Source organism: Megalobrama amblycephala, linkage group LG3 (genome assembly GCF_018812025.1).
Source record: "Megalobrama amblycephala isolate DHTTF-2021 linkage group LG3, ASM1881202v1, whole genome shotgun sequence".
NCBI classification, from domain to species: Eukaryota; Metazoa; Chordata; class Actinopteri; order Cypriniformes; family Xenocyprididae; genus Megalobrama; species Megalobrama amblycephala.
The window spans coordinates 42,680,981-42,700,879 of NC_063046.1; the positions used below are offsets into that span (position 1 = coordinate 42,680,981).

At 35.0% G+C, this 19,899-nt stretch overlaps 2 protein-coding genes across 2 annotated transcripts; one reads left to right on the forward strand and one right to left on the reverse strand.

Moving 5' to 3' along the window:
- Nucleotides 1–5: 5 nt before the first annotated feature.
- Nucleotides 6–6,718, forward strand: ino80b (INO80 complex subunit B). The gene is made up of 5 exons (XM_048185556.1): nt 6–338; nt 661–853; nt 2,220–2,377; nt 2,481–2,653; nt 5,560–6,718. Exons 1-5 carry the CDS (start codon nt 296–298, stop codon nt 6,022–6,024), a joined length of 1,032 nt encoding a protein of 343 aa, XP_048041513.1. The 5' UTR covers nt 6–295; the 3' UTR covers nt 6,025–6,718.
- On the reverse strand, nt 6,715–19,508 carry intu (inturned planar cell polarity protein). The gene is made up of 8 exons (XM_048185552.1): nt 18,440–19,508; nt 18,002–18,064; nt 16,271–16,477; nt 13,657–14,190; nt 9,984–10,078; nt 9,604–9,793; nt 8,628–8,767; nt 6,715–7,382 (listed from the first exon to the last, which is right to left on the reverse strand). Exons 1-8 carry the CDS (start codon nt 18,440–18,442, stop codon nt 7,271–7,273), a joined length of 1,344 nt encoding a protein of 447 aa, XP_048041509.1. The 5' UTR covers nt 18,443–19,508; the 3' UTR covers nt 6,715–7,270.
- Nucleotides 19,509–19,899: the final 391 nt, after the last annotated feature.

Genomic DNA, 19,899 nt, shown 5'->3' on the forward strand with positions numbered 1-19,899 from the left:
ACTACATTACCCAAAATGCTATCCAGTAGGAAGCACATTTGTAAACAATGCTAGAACGCTAAAGGAGAAAGATGTCTACGAAAGGCTTGGCTATATTGCTATCTTATCATAGTTGATATTTCGTTTTAATACTAGAGTTAGTTTATTAAAAGAACTAACCGGCGGTTTGCGCAGGAATTAGTATTTTTTGCGTTAATCTGATCTGGTCTGCAATTGGAGGAATAACGTTACAGCTATATGTATTCAGTATGATTATTGTGGCGATTAATTAAGCTCAGAATCATTTTACGTGTCCATGGGGAAAAGAAAAGACATGATTCACCCCAGATTTCTCGCTGGTAAGTCTCATTTAATGCTCTCGTAGAGTATTATATTGAGTGTTTCTTTACCCACGTGTCTTCTTGAGTATTAAAAACATGTTAATTAAAGGAATAGTTCACCCAAAAATAAAAATGATCCCACAATTTACTAATCCTTAAGCCATCCTATATATGACAGTACATTATGGGATAATTTTCATTTTTGGGTGAACTATTCCTCTAACACGCACAGTAATGTAGAGCTGGCAGTTAAGTAGGACCATGAGAGTATTTTTATTCCTGCTTTCTAATCAACTACATTTCATCTGAACTGTGTGGTTGGTTGATGTTTGTTCCTCAGGAAACGGGGATGATTATAACCTCCACAAGAAAAAACACAAAAAGCACAAGAAACACAAGAAGAAGCATCATAGGGATGATGGACACAGTTTCTCCTCTGAAGCTCTGGAGTCAGATTCCGGGATGTTGGTGCTCAAACCTCCTCAACTCAAACTCAAGATCAAACTTGGAGGTCAAACTCTAGGAACCAAGAGGTCAGTGATCTTGCAAACAATAAATTAGACTGAGACTTGAGCTTTTTGAATCGATCCCTTTAGGAAATGGTTCCAAATTGTGACAGTAGTTCCATTAGAATTCCTTTTAGAAAATGTTAAAATGTTTTTTGATGCATGAATTTCTAAGGTCTCTAAATGATCAATATGATCAAAATTCATTTTTCTGAACAACCTGTTGTACACAATCTACTACACGCCTTTTTCTGACCTTTTATTATAATTGTAAAAAATGTATCAGGTTGTGATACATAAGACTTTCACAATTTTTTTATGAAGTAAACATAAGAGTAACTTTTATATTGTTCTTAATATTTCAAGGTGAACACTTACTGGATTGAAGCAGCTTAGGTTTACTAGATTATGCATACAATATTGTTATTATTAGAAATATAGTATTAAATATGATACCATATGAACTCCTTCTGCATTTCGCTAGACAACAAAATTACAATTTAAAATGTTTCAATGAACACCTTTAACTGGAAAAGATTAAATTTTCAATGAGAAAGAATACAGATATTTTTATGCAGTATGGAGACTTTATTATATTGTATTTTATATTTTTTCCCACTCCTTTATTTGTTTTTTACTAACATGCTAGACTCTTATGTTTGAACATTATTCTACATAATATCTGCTGAAATATTTGTTCCAATTTGGAAAACTTCATAAAGATAATGTTAAATATATATGCACATATTCTTCAATAGACAAAGCAAATAGGAGTGATTTAAATGTGCAACAGAAAGCACGCATTCATTTCCTTTTTGAAATTGTAATTTTAAATAAATAAATAAGCTTCAACAAGGTGTTTGTAATTCACTTCTTCATTAAAATCTCCTTGTCTTGAAAAATTCACCTTATTTTTAAAGAGAAACATGTGCATGGAAAATATTTTATTGACATTTTCCTCATGTATGTTTGAATGTTTTTACACATCATTATAGTATCAATATATTTAAAGTATAAAAACTCATTAGTGTCATTGTCTTACTGAACTCATGGAGTGATAACCAGAACAAAATCTCTTCTATATGTTAATGTAACAAATTAATACATATTCTTTATATTGGTTTATTGTTGCTATAAATGAACAGTTCACCCCAAAAAAAATGACAAATACATTTTAGAAAAAAAAACTGCTTTTGTGTTTCACTAAAAATATTAATATAGTTTAAAGTAAATGATGCCTATTTTTATTCTTAGATGAATTATTTCATGGTGTATGTAGACTGGGCTGGCAACCAGAAGTTTGTAGGTTCAAACCCTGCAAGAGGTGATTCATAAAGTGTAATGTTTTCTCTGTAATAACTCAGGTTTGATAAAGCGTTTTGTCTTTTTGTAGTGTGCCCACGTTCACAGTGATCCCGGACTCTCTGCGCTCCGTGTCACCTCTGAACGTAGAGAGTGATGATGATGGCGATGATGATGACGACGACGACGACTCTGATGATGACGTGCCCTCAGAGGGAGTTCCTATAGAGCAGTACAGAGCCTGGCTGGGTGAGGGGAGAATTTGAATATGCAAAACCTTGAGCGAATATAGGAAAAATAGCCAGTCTGAGCCATGTTAATGTGTATGAATGTTTTTGTGTGTAATACCCAGATGAGGACAGTAACCTGGACCCGTCTCCTCTGCCGGACATGGACACGGACTCGCTGCTGGGAGGCCCGATGGATGAGGAGGAGCGATGGCTGGAGGCGCTGGAGAAGGGAGAGCTGGATGATAATGGAGAGCTGAAGAAAGAGATCGATGAGTCTCTGCTCACGGCCAGACAGGTGCCGTATTAAAACACACATCTGACCAGTGGGATAGGGAATAAACTATTATACAGCCTAAATACAGGGTTCCTACACATTTTCCATTTCAAGACTCTGTACTTTTCCAGACTTATCTGTGGATTTTCAGACCATATTTAACATTTGCTAAATGATATAAAAAACATGTTACATTCTATGTATGTTTCCAAATAATTGCCAGAGTATTGTAGCTAGGTACTGTAGCTCATACAAACCAATTAACAACAAACCGTTCAGCATTTTATTAAAACTGCAATGCTAAAATACTGGATTATGTCTGATACGCTTTCATGCTTTCACTGACTGCAAACTTTTTAAATCCATATTATATGTTTTAAAATATTGCATTTTTAGAAAATATTTTGAAAATAATAGCAAGATATGCCATTCAGTAGCATAATGTTTGCTATACTATAAACTTATTGATGAAATCATTTATTATCAGGCATTATCACTTCATACAAGTCCCCATATACCCATATCATTCACCCATATAGCATTATTTTCATATTCAATATTTAGTACAGTCCTCTGTAAATAATCACACAGTGCATATCCACTCTTAAATGCTTCTAAACAATATTTTAGAAAATAAAATAGGGGCAATAGTATGGATTAAGTTGATCAAAAGTGACAGTAAAGACATTTATAATGTTACAAACGGTGTTGGGGTAACGGATTACAAGTAACTTGAGTTACATCATCAGATTTTACCTTTCCAAGTAACTAGTAATGTAACGCATTACTTTTAAATATACGACAAAATATCTGAGTTACTTTTTCAAATAAGTAATGCAAGTTACTTTGTTTTCCTATTTATTGACTGACAGCTCTCCTGTCCCAATGTCGAGAGAAATTGTATGTGCAGAGGCGTTGTGTATGAACATGATGTTTATTGTAGTTCTAGAGATTTACTCATCTCACTTGCACAAAACAGATTCAGTATTGCTCAAAAAGAATAAACAGCAAAATGCAAACTCAGAATATTACACAAACCTGCAATAATGAAATATTTTTAATACCACAAATATACTTTATGTACTTAATCTCACTTTATGACCTGTGTCTTTGCTGCTGACCTTCAATGATTCAATTTATCCATACTATTAAGCAAAAATGACTTCAGATAAACATCACTTTTGTGTTTCATTACTTTGTTTTCATTGATAAAGTAAGAAGCTAGATGCAGCTTCTTACTTTAGCAATGAAAACAAAGTAATGAAACCCTTTCGAAGGTCCTCCGGAGGTCACCTTTGTCGGCTGCATACGTCATTGAGGCTGCTTCATTTCATTAAACCAACCACTACATTCCAAAGTCATAAGGAGACTACAACAATTTATGTTTCCTTAGGAATAACGGTCAATTTTATAATGGTTACTCTTCTGAAATAAGACATCCTTTATGACGTATGCAGCTATCAAATGCATCTTCCGGATGACGCAGCCTTCAGAATAAGACACAGCTAGAGTGTTATGTTGTATTCGAAATTGCCCCCTATACACTCATTCACTATTCCCTACATTAGTCCACTAATATAGTTCACTTGAGGGAGTGAATGAAAACGACTTGAATTCGGACACTGAGTGCACTGGAAAGGCTGCTGCTTTTGCATAGTTTGTGGTTGCTGTTTAATCATCATTTGAAACTTAAACTGGCAGCTCCAGTAATAAGATGAAAATATTTATTTTGAACCCTGTCATGGAAACTTGCATGTATAAACCTTATTAAACTATTTAATAATCACTTAAAAATGAATTTATACATGTATGATATTATGCTGAATGTATGATATTAACCACATCGGACCAGCGGTTTGGAAAGTGGATGGATGGATGATTCACATGATTTTGTGGGTGCCATCTTTTGGTCAGACAAGGGAATTCATTCTGCACGTGACTCTCAAAGTGCATTATGCGTATTCTCTAGCCGCTGAGCGTACATCAGTTGTACACTCGTTATTGCAGTGCACTGTGGGATTTAACAAGTGCACTCGGTATCGTCCACTATGGTTTTGGACACCACTATAAATGTATGTCCCCTCAAATGGTGCCCTATTTAAGGGTATAGTGGGTGATTTCGGACACAGCCTTAAACTTTCTTTTCCTGCGTCGTATTCTTATTGAATCCAGAATGGCAGCACAGCTGAAAAGTTGCGCCCTCTACTGTACAGCCGTGAATTTGCATTTCTTTCAGCCTGAGGCTTATCATTTATTATTAAAAACAAACAAGCAAACCAATAGTAACGCAAAAGTAACCCAATGCATTACTTTCCACAAAAAGTAATGCAATTAGTTACTTTTTTGGGAGTAACGCAAAATTGAAACGCATTACTTTTAAAAGTAACTTTACCCAACACTGGTTACAAAAGATTTCCATTTCAAATAAATGCTGCTCTTTTGAACTTTTTATTCATCAAAGAATCTTGAAAAAAATAAAAATTATTATGGTTTTCGCTTAAATATTAAGTAGCACAACTGTTTCAAAGTTTCTTGAGCAGCAAATCAGCATATTAGAATGATTTCTGAAGGATCATGTGACACTGAAGACTGGAGTAATGATGCTAAAAATTCAGCTTTGATCACAGGAATAAATTAGTTTATTATTCAACATATTCACATAGAAAACAGTTATTTTAAATTGTAATAATATTTCACAATATTAGTTTTTACTGTATTTTGACCAAATAAATGCAGCTTTGGTGAGCAGAAGAGACTCATTTCAAAAACATAAAAAAAAACATACCAACCTTAAACTCTTGAAGAGATGTGTTATCATATAAAATACGATTTGATAAGTTAAAAATGAATAGTTTTTGATTTAACAACTTCAAATAAAGTACTTTAACAATCTTTACCTTGACAAAGGTTCTTCTCTTTTTGAACAGAAAGCCCTCTTACATAAGCAGCAGATCCAGCCATTACTGGAGCTTCCCATGGGATACAAAGAGAAGGAGCTGACAGCCGAGATGATGCAGAAACGCGAGGAACGCGCCCGCAAAAGACGTCTTCAGGCGGCCAAGAAAGCGGAGGAGAACAAGAACCAGACCATCGAGAGACTGACCAAGACCAGCAAGGCCAAGATCAAGAGCATGAGGGAGCGCAAGTCAAAACAGGCCCAGCTGCCCATGGTGAGGTACAGCAGTAACGCCCAGGGCGCGGCCGTTTCCTACCCCATCGGGATTCCCGCTCCGATGCCTGCAGCGCCGTCAGCGTCTCCTCCTGCACCGGCGAGCTGTGGGGTGTCGGGATGCTCCAACCTGAAGAAATACTCCTGCTCCAAGACCGGGACGCCTCTGTGCAGCCTGGAGTGCTACAAGAAGAACCTGATTCTGCTGGAGGGAGTCGCTTAAAGAGTGCAACTTTGTGTTCGAGAATGATGTGTACTTAAAAATAGCAGGTTGATACAATTATGTTGAACAAAAGATACAATTGTTTGAATAATTAGTATAAAATCATGCTGAAGTTGTATTTATTTTGTGCATTCAAACCCACATCAAGCATAATTTGTTAACATTAGTTACAATTAACAACTTTTTACTGCAATTATTAATCTAAGTTATTGTTTATTGCTATTGGTTCTTTTATAATACATTACGTAAGTGTAAACAACTGTAAAATGTATTGGCATATGTAAAAATGAACATTAAAAATGTAATAAATGCAATAAGTAGTTTTCATTGTTAATTTTAAATATACCTAATGCATTAACTAATGTTAACAAATTTAAAGTGTTACCCACATTTTTTTTATTATTTAATTCAGTGTGACGATTAACTAAGAATTACAAATGATTTACGGAGAAATTCATAAATCACGAGAGTGAATTTCTTTGAAAATAGTTCATAAAACTACTTTGAATTGAGCTCAATGACATAATGGCAAGCAAATGTGTTTCTACGTAAATGGAAATTGTCACATTGAATTTGAGTATAATGGTGATTTGTAACAAATTCATTCTGCTTGTGTTTACTGGATGAACAATCTTGACATAAGAGCGGGGTTTATTTTTCTAAAAACACTGAAATAAAGAACACCTGAAGTAAATCTGCTTTCATTTATTTGATAATGCACTTTTGTTGGATGAACAATGTATTACAAAGTTTCAACTTAAAGGAGAACATGAAGTTCCATACCTTAAATAAAATACAAAAACATTTCATATCACAAAGTTCAGGTAAGGCTGTGGTCATAAACGCTGCATAGCTGCTGCCAAGAAAACATCATTCCACTTGATCCAGCAAGGAAAAGTCAAGTGAAAAAAATCTTTTTTCTGGTGCGAGTGTTCGTGAGCCTGTAGCTTGTGAAATTTAGCATAGTTTGAGGTATTAAAGTTGTCCTTTTTCACCATACAGACATTGCTGACTAGTTCTGATTGTGTTTAATTTTCATTGTTTAAGTCCACAATGACATATGAACACCACAAGGATCATAATTTAATCTAAAGCATGAACCAGTAGCACTTTCTGACAGTAGCAGTGTTTTCTATCTCTAGTGGAAGGCTCATTTCCACACATACCTCTCAAAAAAGCTTCTCATGCTGTATGACAGGGTGTCGCGTTACGGATGATGACTTGCAGGCATCTCTCTGCCCCTGGACTACACGGCCAAGCCGAAAGACAGCCGGAAGGCCATTTCCACAGGAACCTCTGCCACGGAGTCATGGAAGCACACGTAAAACTCTTGAGGGACGGGTTCCAGAAGCATTCGCCTGGAAAATAAACGAGAGATTGTGAATCAGTGGTGGAAACATGCTTTGATGTTCTCTGCTGTATGCATGTTGATGAATCACAGTAAGAGAAGGATTATGGGAGGATGTTTTTAGTATAAATAATCCTAAAATAGCAATGGGCCACATGCTTGTTTATCAGAAAAAATGAATAGAATAAAATGTTCCTCAAGGACAGTTTATTTAGGAATAAATAAGCAAAGCACTGTGGAGGATACTTTTATTTGATAGGATTTTATTGTTAAAAAAAAAAAAATAAAAATTTAAAATATTATTAAAAATTTGTTTTTATGAGTTGAACGTCACCATAAAGTCGTAATTACGAGTGGGAAACTGGATTTTCTGTAAGCCCCGATTTTCCGTATAACATATCAGACACAATAACAGTCTATATTAATGGCAAATTTGTTAAAATTAACTAAACTATTATTTTTTTCAAGTTGCATGTACAAAATACCACAGCATTTTACCATTGCGAAAAATAAATGACGATTCAATTTACAGCACCTTCATAAATTGAGTAAAAACATAAAGCAAAAACATAATCGATGTGCATACTTAATTCATCATTTTGTAGATTTAGTTAAATTCTATTGCCATCTTGCTCCGACCAAAGTGATTGAAAGCACCACTTCCCAACTTGTAAATACGAATTTCCCAGGAGCACTTGAAGGCACCATTTCTTGCATCTCAGAGTGCGCAGACAAAATGTAATAAACGCTGTAATGTTATCTTGTGTTTGGATACGAAAACAGTCGTGTAAGACGCTTCTGGGAGAGAAATAAACAATCATTCTGATGACAGACTTTGGCTCAGGCATTTCAGAATGATCAAATGATGCTGTTATCCAATCACATCCACTGTTGTGGCAAAGTCACATGAGTTTGTTGTTGCACATTGAGGGATTTATTCTGTCAACGTGTTTCAATCGTAGTTTATGTGCATGTCTTCTTATTGGATAAAAAAATCTATCCGCCTCAATTGAGCGCATACATTTTTTATGTGCATTTTTAGAATTGCGCATCTTGGCATTTCAATCCAGTGTTTTTTTATGAGATATCCCAAATTGTGCATAAAAATATGTGGCTGGAAACTGTTAAAGGTCTGTGTTTCAGGCTAATTAATGTGCAAAGACAAAACTTATCTCAACCGATCTCAACCTATGGAATACGTCAAGTCGTTCATTGATTTGTCTTGTTATAAGCTGATGGAGGTCAGAACATGTACCCAATAACCCAGTAGGTCATGGTGGGAGCTGGTTTCTTCTGATCGGTCCAGTTTTCAGGTTTGCACTGGAACAGAACTCCATGTTCTTTCACTGGACCCAAACCTCGAGTGCTCTGCGGCCGCTCCGTCCCTCTCCGATCCTGAGACACATTTACACGTGTGTGAGAGATGACCAAACCATGTTGATATTACTACAGCAGAGAAATGACCAGCAATAATACTTAGCTAATACATTAGCTTATTAATTAATGTTATGTTTAGGACTATATAACAGACTGGTTGGAATACATAGGAATGCGTAACAACTGTTACAAATAATACAAATAAATACTAAAATAAAATAATAATAAAAATATTAATAAATGCTGTAATAGTATAATAGTATATAAATAATACTACATGCTTGTTTATCAGAAATTATGAATGTTTTTTTTTTAAATGTATTTGTAAATTTATTTAGAAACCAAAACACTGAAGCAACTTCTAATAAAAGTAATTTGCAGTTTGCAACTCAAAATGTCTCTAATATCACCTGAGCAAAACAAATTTTTACTGTAAAAAAATAAAAAACTGTACACATAAATAGATAGTCTTTTAAAATTGTAATTAATTATAAAAACATATTCAAATTCAGCAATTTAATGTTTTTGAAAATCTCTCTGGCTGCATTTATTTGATCAAAAATACAGTAAAATTGTGAAATATTTCAGTTTAATATAACTGTTTTCTATTTGAACATATTTTGAAATGTAATTTATTCTTGTGATCAAAGCTGAATTTTCAGCATCATTACTCCAGTCTTCAGTGTCACATGATCCATCAGAAATCATTCTAATATGATGATTTGCTGCTCAAGAAACATTTCTGATTATTATCAATGTTGAAAACAGTTGCACTGCTATATATGTGTGTGGAAATCATGATGCATCTTTTTCAGGATTCTTTGATAAATATAGAAAGTTCAATGCGATGTTACCCGTGTGGGGAGGCTCTGCTGGAAGGCCTGCCGTATGGACAGACAGCAGTGGTAGAAGTTGTGGATGAGCTGTGGGTGGATGGAGCCGCTCAGATGATTGACTTCTCTGTGTGTGGGAGCGATGAAGATGCCCTGCACCGTCTCCATCAGCACGTAATGGAACAGCGTGTTCTCAGCACCCGCTGTCAATCTGTCAACACACACACACACGAAAACTGACTTCGTCTAGAGCAGCATTAACATCAGCATTAACATGATGTGAGGTCAAACCACTCACTCTGTTCTTGATAAGCACAGAGTCATTTAGACATTTAACATTGTCTTACAGTGTTACAACCCTGCATGACATTTTTTTTTCAAAAAAAAAAAAAAACACTCACTTGAGAACATTGTGCATCTCCTCAGTTTCTCTGTCAGTCAGACTCTTCTTCAATGAGCCCAGGTAGAATGGGTTAGGGTGTTTTAACCTGGGAATCTGACAGAAAACATGCACAAAAGACAAGAAAAATGCACATAAGGATTGGATTACTGTTTGTGCTGGACTATACAAAAATATATTGAAGTGTTATTGTCATTGAAGTGCATTTTAAATCTGGAATGTAAAAGAAAAAGCCTAAACTAAAAAAACTAAACTAAATTAAATTAAAAATAATAAAATATATAGAAACTATAGAAAATAGTATAAAGTATAAGAAAAATCCAAAGCTTCCAAACTAAACTAAACTAAAAGTCAATAATGAAACTGAAAACAAAACAGCACTGGCCTGTTTTTATAGCAGTATATCTTTGGTTGATTTTTATCCAACTTGGATGTATAAATGTTCTCTTTCTGTTGCCCTCTTAATCTTGAGGACTGACTCGATAAATGCGATGAAAGCTAGTTTCCATGCGTTTGGTTAAGCTTGTCTCTCTCTATTAAAATTTATGAGCCTGAAAGGTCCAGGACGTCCATTCTGTAAAATATGTGCCGTCAGCTAAACTCAGATGGACGTGATTTATAACAGTAGTTCCTGATGCTGCTATACAAGACACAGTTTTGGCAGATACTCAAAAGCCATTCTCAATAATAGATGACCTGGCCATAATTCATATGCAGTGAAAACGGCAGAGCTGATATACGCACCGATGGCATTGGCAAAAACATAATATTAATAATATTAGATGTCACTTTTCTTTTTCTGCAAGTTGTCATGGGAAAGTACAATTTTTAATGTCAACCTTTCTATAAACACTGAGACAAAGTTCAAAGGTCAAACTTTAGTAGTGTTATATGTATGTGTATTTATACCTTTTCCTTTAATTACAGCCATTCATCTTTTTGGGTATGTCTGTACTAGCTTTGCACACCTAGTTTGTGGAATATTTGCTCATTCTTCCTTGCAGAATTGCTCAAGTTTAGTCAAATTCTGTGGTGAGCGGCAATGGACTCCACAGATTTTCTTGGATTTAAGTCAGGGCTCTGACTTGACCACTCAAAGACATTCACCTTCCTATCCTTAAACCATTGTATTTGTTCTTTTGGCTTCCATTTTCCTTTCAATCCTGACCAATAGCCCAGTCCCTGCTGAAGAGAAACACCCCCACAATATAACACTGCCATCATCATGCTTCACAGTAGGTATAGTGTGTTTTGGTTGGTGTGCCGTGTTTGCTTTTAGCCAAAGGTCGGTTTTGGTCTCATCAGACCATAGCACTTTTTGCCAGATGGCATCAGAGTCTTCCAGGTGTGTTTTTGCATAGCGCAAAAAAAGACTGAGTGTGGCACTTTTTCAGGAAAGACTTCTTTCTTTCAGTGCTATGTTTGGCGAAAAGCAAACACTGGACTATTGGTCAGGATTGAAGGGGAAATCCAAGCACATCCAAATTCTTGAGGAAAACCTGAGTTCCTCTGCTAGACAGCTGAAGATGGTCAGTTCATTTACCTTCTAACACGACAATGATCCTACACATACCGCCCAAAGAACAAAGCAATGGCTTAAGGATAGGAAGGTGAATGTCTTTGAGTGGCCAAGTCAGACTTGAAGAGAGAAGTTCATTGCTGCTCACCAAGGAATTTGACTGAACTTGAGCAATTCTGAAAGGAAGAATGAGCTAATATTCCCAAATCTAGGTGTGCAAAGCTAGTACAGACATATCCAAAAAGATGAATGGCTGTAATTAAAGCAAAAGGTGGCTTTACGAAGTATTAAATCAGGGGACTGATGACTTTTCCAACCCTGTTATTCCAGTTTTTCATTTTTTTTAATTAATTTTCAGAACTGTTGCTTTTTCTTTCATTAGTTTGATGTTGTAAGGCAAAACTTGAAAATAAAGCTAGAAAAGATTATTATTATTTTTTTTTAATTGGCTGTTATTTCAGGCTGTATGACAACTATTTCAAAGGGGTATGATGATTTTCTATAGGCACTGTATGTATGTATGTATGTATGTATATATATATATATATATATATATATATATATATATATATATATATATATATATATATATATATATATGTATGTATAATATACAGTACAGTCCAAAAGTTTGGAACCACTAAGATTTTTAATGTTTTTAAAAGAAGTTTCGTCTGCTCACCAAGGCTACATTTATTTAATTAAAAATACAGTAAAAACAGTAATATTGTGAAATATTATTACAATTTAAAATAACTGTTTTCTATTTGAATATATTTCACAAAGTAATTTATTCCTGTGATGGCAAAGCTGAATTTTCAGCATCATTACTCCAGTCTTCAGTGTCACATGATCCTTCAGAAATCATTCTAATATGCTATTATCTGCTGCTCAAGAAACATTTAATGTGTACAATTGTACAAAATATTTGTGTACAATATTTTTTTTCAGGATTATTTGATGAATAGAAAGTTCAAAAGAACAGTGTTTATCTGAAATCTAATCTTTTGTAACATTATAAATGTCTTTACTGCTACTTTTGATTGATTTAATGCATCCTTGCTGAATAAAAGTATTAATTTCTTTAATTTCTTTTCAAAAAAATAAAAATAAAAAATATTACTGACCCCAAACTTTTGAACGGTAGTGTATAATGCTACAGAAGCTTTGTATTTCAGATAAATGCGGTTCTTTTGAACTTTCTATTCATCAAGGAATCCTGAAAAAAAAAGTACACAACTGTTTTCAACATTGAAAATAATCATACATGTTTATTGAGCAGCAAATCAGCATATTAGAATAATTTCTGAAGGATCATGTGACACTGAAGACTGGAGTAACGATGCTGAAAATTCAGCTTTGCATCACAGGAATAAATTACTTTGTCAAATATATTCAAATAGAAAACAGTTATTTTAAATTGTAATAATATTTCACAATATTACTGTTTTTTACTGTATTTTTAATTAAATAAATGTAGCCTTGGTGAGCAGACGAAACTTCTTTTAAAAACATTAAATGTCTTAGTTGTTCCAAACTTTTGGACTGTACTGTATATATATATATATATTATATATATATATATATATATTTATATATCTCCCGTCCTTCGGATAAGACGTTAAACTGAGGTCCTGACTCTCTGTGGTCATTAAAAATCCAAGGGGTGTAACCCCGGTGTCCTGGCCAAATTCCCTCCATTGGCCCTTACCAATCATGGCCTTCTAATAATCCCCATCCATTGAATTGGCTCTATCACTCTCTCTCCTCTCCACTCATAGCTGGTGTGTGGTGAGCACACTGGCGCCGTTGTACTCGCTGCCGTTGCATCATCTAAGTGGATGCTGCACACTGATGGTGGTTGAGGAGAGGACCCCAGATACGATTGTGAAGCGCTTTGGGTGTACAGTAGAATATATGAAAACGCTATATAAATGCCTCATTCGTTCATTCATTTGTTCATTCGTTTGCCTCATTTGTTCATTCATTCTTAATTTTATTTATGCTCATTTATCATTTTATTTATTATTATTTTTTGATTTTAGGGATGAAATATGGCCTGAACATGTTTGTGACATTTTTTGTGAGACTGACCTCTGTAAAATGTAACAATAGTAAAACAGCACATAAACTGTAATTAATGTAAGACGAACACCTTAAAAAATCCTGCACTGCCCAAGCTGCCGTCTGACCCTCCTGAGCCGAGAGAGTCTCTGCGAGTGCCACTAGAGGGCGTCCGCCGCACTGCGTCCGGTGTGGCATGAGGACTCAGACCTGAAGTAAAGGACGCGTCCGTGTGACCCTCGCTGCCGCTATCAGACAGACTCCTCTGAGGACTCGGTCTTCGTCCTCTAAGATTTGATGACCCCGATCCCACCTCCCCAAACAGACTTCGCCCGATCATGCCCGGTGATGGGGGTTTGATGGCTGCTGTCAGCCGGTTGAGAATCGGTGAGCTGTTGATGCCATCCTGTCGGTCCCGCCCACCGGCAGGAAGGAACCAATCAGCGCAGGAGAGACAGGGGGTGGGCGGAGCAGAGAGACGCTCCTCAATGGCAGCATCCAGACTCTCCAGCTGAAGCAGTGTGGCTTTGACCTGGTCCACATAGACGCAGTCGGGACCAGGAGATCCCAGAGCAGGTGACGCACAGCCACCGGCCTCCAGCAACACACACTGCATAAAGTGCCTCTGGAAACACAAGTCAGGAAAAACTGCATTTATACATTGGGTATGTATTACATCTTCAATAATTCAATGTTCAATCACTGCGCTTAAAATACAGTTACAGAATGTACACTAGCATTCAAAGGTAAGCGGACAGTAAGATTAGTATTTTTGAAAGAAATTAAGACTTTTAAGGCCTGTTCACACCAAGAACAATAACAATAATGATAATGATAAAGATTTAGTTTAAAAAAAAAATCTTATAAGTTTAATAGAATAGCAGAGTCGACCCTATATATTGTGTCCACAAGCAGTTAGTAATTAACTTTTTTTGCTCACCAGCTACTGTGGCTAGTCGTTTTCCAAAGTTAACTGGCCACTCAGCATTTTTACTGGCCAGAATTTTGACCTTGATACCATGGGAAAAAACTGCCATATAGATATTTTTATTATTACCTCATAATTTGTCAGCAGGTATATTAGGCTGCTGTCACTTTAAGACCTGACGCACGGATCCATTATACTTTTACACGTGTTTTCTTTCTCAACTGTTTACGTGAATACTTGCCAAAACCAGCATTTTGAAATTATTTTGTGTTTATTTGACTGTTTAAGTTTAATTTATTACTGAGAGGTGGCTTTATGTGGCGCACTTTGGGTGTGAGCACAAAATCTGCGGGAATGAGTAAAATTATTCACAATACATGTAATCCCACGCCTAAATTCAAGCCCTGTAATACCAACAATATTCATCTGGAGCAAATGAAATGAGTGAGTGAGGGGAGGTGGGTTTGTGTTTCAACTTGCTGTCAGAGAGATGAGAGAGAGAGAAAGAGCAGCTGATATCGTGTATCTATTCTGAGGGAAATGAGTATTGGAAACGTTATTTCAGTATCAATATGTATCAAAAAAATTCTACATTTTTGACAACACAACACTAATAACTGTGTTACACACTACGGCTGAAATCGACCCGCATTTGACAGGTGTTAATGTCAAGCCCTGTTCACAACTATACAATATCGACTATAATGTCAAAAGTGGGGACTGCAATTACAATAAACAGATGTTATCGTGCATTGGTGTCACCGGTAATATAGATATCTTTATGATTTTCTTTTTAGTTATCATACTTGGTATGAATGTCAATGTCAATTTTATTTATATAGAACCATTAAATACAACCAAAATTGACCAATGTGTTTTACAACAAGATATATAAAAGACATATTACTTAAACTAAAATAAAACAATTAAAACAGTAAAATAACATCATAAAATACAGTGCAATCGTGCTTCATCATTGATTATATGCCTGAACAAGACTTTATTCAGCAAGAACGCATTATTTTGATCAAGTGACAATAAAGACTTCTATAATGTTACAAAACTTTATATTTCAAATAAATACTGTTTTTTGAACTTTCTATTCATTAAAGAATCCTGAACATTTTTTTTTTTATCAGTTTCAACAAAAATACAGCCAAAAAAAAAATCTTACAGATCCCAAAATTTTTAACAGTTCTGTACAAGTAAAAATGTTTTCACACAATATTTCCATTTTCCTGTCAGTCCATGAATAAATCCATACACCAGCACCAAAACATCAATCACGACTTGCTTATCTAGTAGCTTTTTGCTTTGAGTATGAATTAGGGTTGATACATTTCTTAAATTATATTGGCTTTGGTAAACAAGTACACCACCATTCAAAAGTTTAGTTAGTGTCGGTAAGATTTTCTCATGTATTTTTTAAAGAAGTATCTTATGCTCAGCAAGGCTGCATTTTTGTGATCAAAGATACAGTAAAATTGTGAAATATTATTACAATTTATTTATTGGTTTCTATTGTAAAATACTTTAAAATGTAATTTATTCCTGTGATCAAAGCTGAATTTTCAGCGTCATCACTCCAGTCTTCAGTGTCACATGATCCATCAGAAATCATTCTAATATGATGATTTGCTGCTCAAGAAACATTTCTGATTATTATCAATGTTGAAAACAGTTGTGCTGCTTCATATAAATTTTTTTAATGATAGATGAAGAGAAGGATCAAAAGAACAGTGTTTATTTGTAATCTGTAACACTGTAAATGTCTCACCAGTCCCACAATGAGCAGGAAGTGTCGTCCGAGTGGCTGGGAGTATCCGGGGTTGAGCTGGGCTCTCCGCTGCGGAAACACCTCCCTCCACACCACTAGTTGCCCCACACGCTGCTCGGACGCCAGCGGCAGCAGACAGTAATGCTGACAGTACAAACACACGTCCAGAAGGTCTTCTTTAGGCAGGTGGTTCGCTATGAGATATCCCTGCCAGACAGATGGAGAAGTACAGATCTGTGTTCTGGATAATCAGTAGTGTAAAAATGAATTGTGACAATGAAAATATAGGGAAGACCTGGCATAACACTGCCAACAAGTATCTCAGTAGTCTGTAGTGAAAAAACAGAGTGTTTTTGAGTGTTTTAACCCTATTGTGTCATATTTGATACACACATTTCTAAGGCCTCTACAAAAATTTGCTGTCGCACAATCTACTAAATGCCTTCTGTTGTCTGATTGATAGTTCATACTTTTTTAGCAAGTAAAAGGCCTTTTAGTGTACTTGTAAAAAACGTCTCCCATCAACTCGTGGTTCACGTGTCTTTATGTTGTGAAAATTTTACTGATTTTCATAAAGTAAACTTAAGAATAACTTTTATATTGCTATTAATATTTCAAAATGAACACATACTGGACTGAAGCAACTTAGGTTTACTTGATTATCTATAAATCAATTTTTAGAAAATCATGTTCAAATGATCATCAGGCTTTTGAGGAAGGTTTATTTGTTCATCTCTCTATCATCATTGTATTGCACTGCATTACATGTTTTAAAACTACAGAGCTTTTTGATCATGAAACTAAGCATTTAAATATCTTACTAAGACATATTATTGGCAGATATAGTGTGACATCTCATATTCATATGCATTTTATGTAGATATCTGCTATACTGTTATAAAGATCTCAATAATTTATATTAAAGCTTTCAGCATTTCATCTTATTTTTTGGTCATATAAATATTAGCATCTGCACCAAATCGCACATTTTTGCTCAGTTTGGGCCTCTGAATAAAACTAAATTTTAGCTCCTATAAGCCAACCAAGCCATGTTTCAAATATGATACTCAACAAAAAAAAAAAACACATTCAAATTTAAAAAAAAAAAAAAAAAAAATGGTTACTTAAAACCTTTATGTATAATGCATTATAAAGGTATTAATAATGTATGCTATAATACATTATATATTTTCATAAATAATTGTAACCAAAGTTAAAATGCATTATAATATTTGTAAATTCCTTGTTACATCTGAAACTGGTTGTTTGTCTTGTGTTTTAATGCATTATACATTCTAAAGGTGTGTTCAGGTACTATAATGTATTATAGCTGTCATTACAATTATTCATGAGATCGTACAGCGCATTACATAGCACAGTCAATGCAATAAAAATACTTTTATAATGCATTATATTTATAAAGGCTTTAAGTAAAGTGTCACCAAATTATTTTTCTGACTACTATTACAGGGTTAAGGGAGCAACAGTTGTAACTTAATAACTAATCAATCCTCTTCACATCATCATTCATAATTAAAATGTATTCACATGAAGTAGCATGTCACCCTTCTGTCAGACTAATATATTCAAATATTAAACCTGAACGAGACTCTTTTACATGCACGATTAAATTTCAATTACTTACTGACAGCAGCAGTGTAACGCTTTCCAAATGTGACACTGAGAGACACAAACATGATAACATGTGGCTTCAGGAGGTTCAAGACTCACCTTGTAAAACAGACAGGAGCCCAAAATGACGTACAGACGCCTCATGCCGTAAAAATCTTCAGACTGACCAATGAGAGAACAGAAGGATTAGTGTATACAGGCCACATCTTTTTACCAGAGTTAATTTATCATATCATTGATATACTATTATTGTTTTTGTTAATATTTTGAACATGTTCTGTTTTCGCTTAAATTTTAAATGTTAAAGTTTTGTTGTTTTTGCCAGTTGTTTTATAAAAAAAAAACGTCTCTATAGTTTTTATTAAGTTTTAGTAATCCTTTAACAATAACAATATTGACATCAAATCATAAAGACCCATTATCATTTTATTCCTTAAATTCATGACGTAACACCACCTCTTTCCATAGTTATAGAGTTATGACAATAAAAAGACATGACATTCTAGCCAGATATCTGAGCACAATAACTCATCTTACCATGTCACCAAAGTCTGACGACTCAAAGTCTGAGAGGATAGTGTCCACTTCAACCTGGAGAAACAGTCAAAACATGATGAAAACCTGAGGCGATGTGTCCTTTATTAATGTGCCCACAACTGTACCAGCTGCATGAGGATGTTCACCGAAAAACATAACAACATATAGATTTGGATCAACATGAGAGTGAGTAAATGATGACAGAATTGTCATGTTTGGGTGAAATATTCCTTTAAACTAATGTATGTGAAACATTATTTGAGACATTTAGTTATAGCTCATGCATCAGCTATATTTCCATCTACCTATTTTTATGCAAATTTTGGGATATACTGTACCATAAAAAATGCTGGATGGACACACCAAGATGCACATAAATTCCAAAAATTTGCATGAAAAACTGATCTTTTTTTTAGCCAACAAGAAGACATGCACAGAAACTAAACAAATGTACAGAATAAATCTCTCGATGTTCAACAACAAACTCACGTGACTTTGCCTCAGCAGTGGATGTGATTGGATAACTGGACTAACCAGTGGACTAATCGCATCACGGTGTCTCATATGTTGGTTTGGCCATTCTGAAATGCCTGAGCCAAAGTTTTTCATCAAAACGTTTGGGTATAATGACCTCCCAGAAGCATCTTTAAAGATTGCATTCCCAAACACCAGCATCTAATCTCAAGATAACATGACACCATTCTGTCAGACTCATTTCAAATATTAAACCTGAACGAGACTCTTTTACAAGCACGATTAAATTTCAATTACTTACTGACAGCAGCAGTGTAACACTTTCTAGATGTGACACTGAGAGACACAAACATGATAACATGCGGCTTCAGGAGGTTCAAGACTCACCTTGTAAAAGAGACAGGAATCCAAAATGGTAAAGTGAGCCAGCGGATGGTTTATTTCCCAAAAAGTGACGTAAGCAGTGCGTCTTTATTCGCAAATGTTTTATGCAATATTCCAATATTGTGCGCAAGTTAAATTACGCAACTTTGGATGAAAACATAGCTATTAAAGGGTTAGTTAACCCAAAAATGAAAATTCTGTTATTAATTACTCACCCTCACGTCGTTCCACACCCCTAAGACCTTCAAATCTTTTGTTTCAAATCAGTGGTTCGGAATGTGTATCAAACTGCCAAAGTCACGCCCCCCAGTGGTGAACCACTGAAATTTCGAAACACCTATGACGTAATGATGCCTTGTTTACTGAAATCACGTGACTTTGGCAGTTGGATACCAGTTTGATACATGCTCCGAACCACTGATTAGAAACAAAAGATTCGTAAAGCTTTGAAGCTTCATGAAGCAGTGTTTTGAAATTGCCCATCACTAGATATTGTTGAATGTTGAAGTCGTTATTTTTTTATTTTTTTTGGGTGCACAAAAAGTATTCTCATCGCTTCATAACATTAAGGTTGAACCACTGTAGTCACATGAACTGTTTAA

Excerpts from the sequence above, each read along its gene's own strand:
- ino80b (XM_048185556.1), top strand. The coding sequence starts at position 296 with ATGGGGAAAAGAAAAGACATGATTCACCCCAGATTTCTCGCTG. Across the intron at positions 339-660 it reads TCACCCCAGATTTCTCGCTG|GAAACGGGGATGATTATAAC; the intron begins GTAAGTCTCATT and ends TTTGTTCCTCAG. Across the intron at positions 854-2,219 it reads CAAACTCTAGGAACCAAGAG|TGTGCCCACGTTCACAGTGA; the intron begins GTCAGTGATCTT and ends GTCTTTTTGTAG.
- intu (XM_048185552.1), bottom strand. Across the intron at positions 14,191-16,270 it reads TCCTGCTCATTGTGGGACTG|AGGCACTTTATGCAGTGTGT; the intron begins GTGAGACATTTA and ends TTGTGTTTCCAG. Across the intron at positions 9,794-9,983 it reads GAGATGCACAATGTTCTCAA|ATTGACAGCGGGTGCTGAGA; the intron begins GTGAGTGTTTTT and ends GTGTGTTGACAG.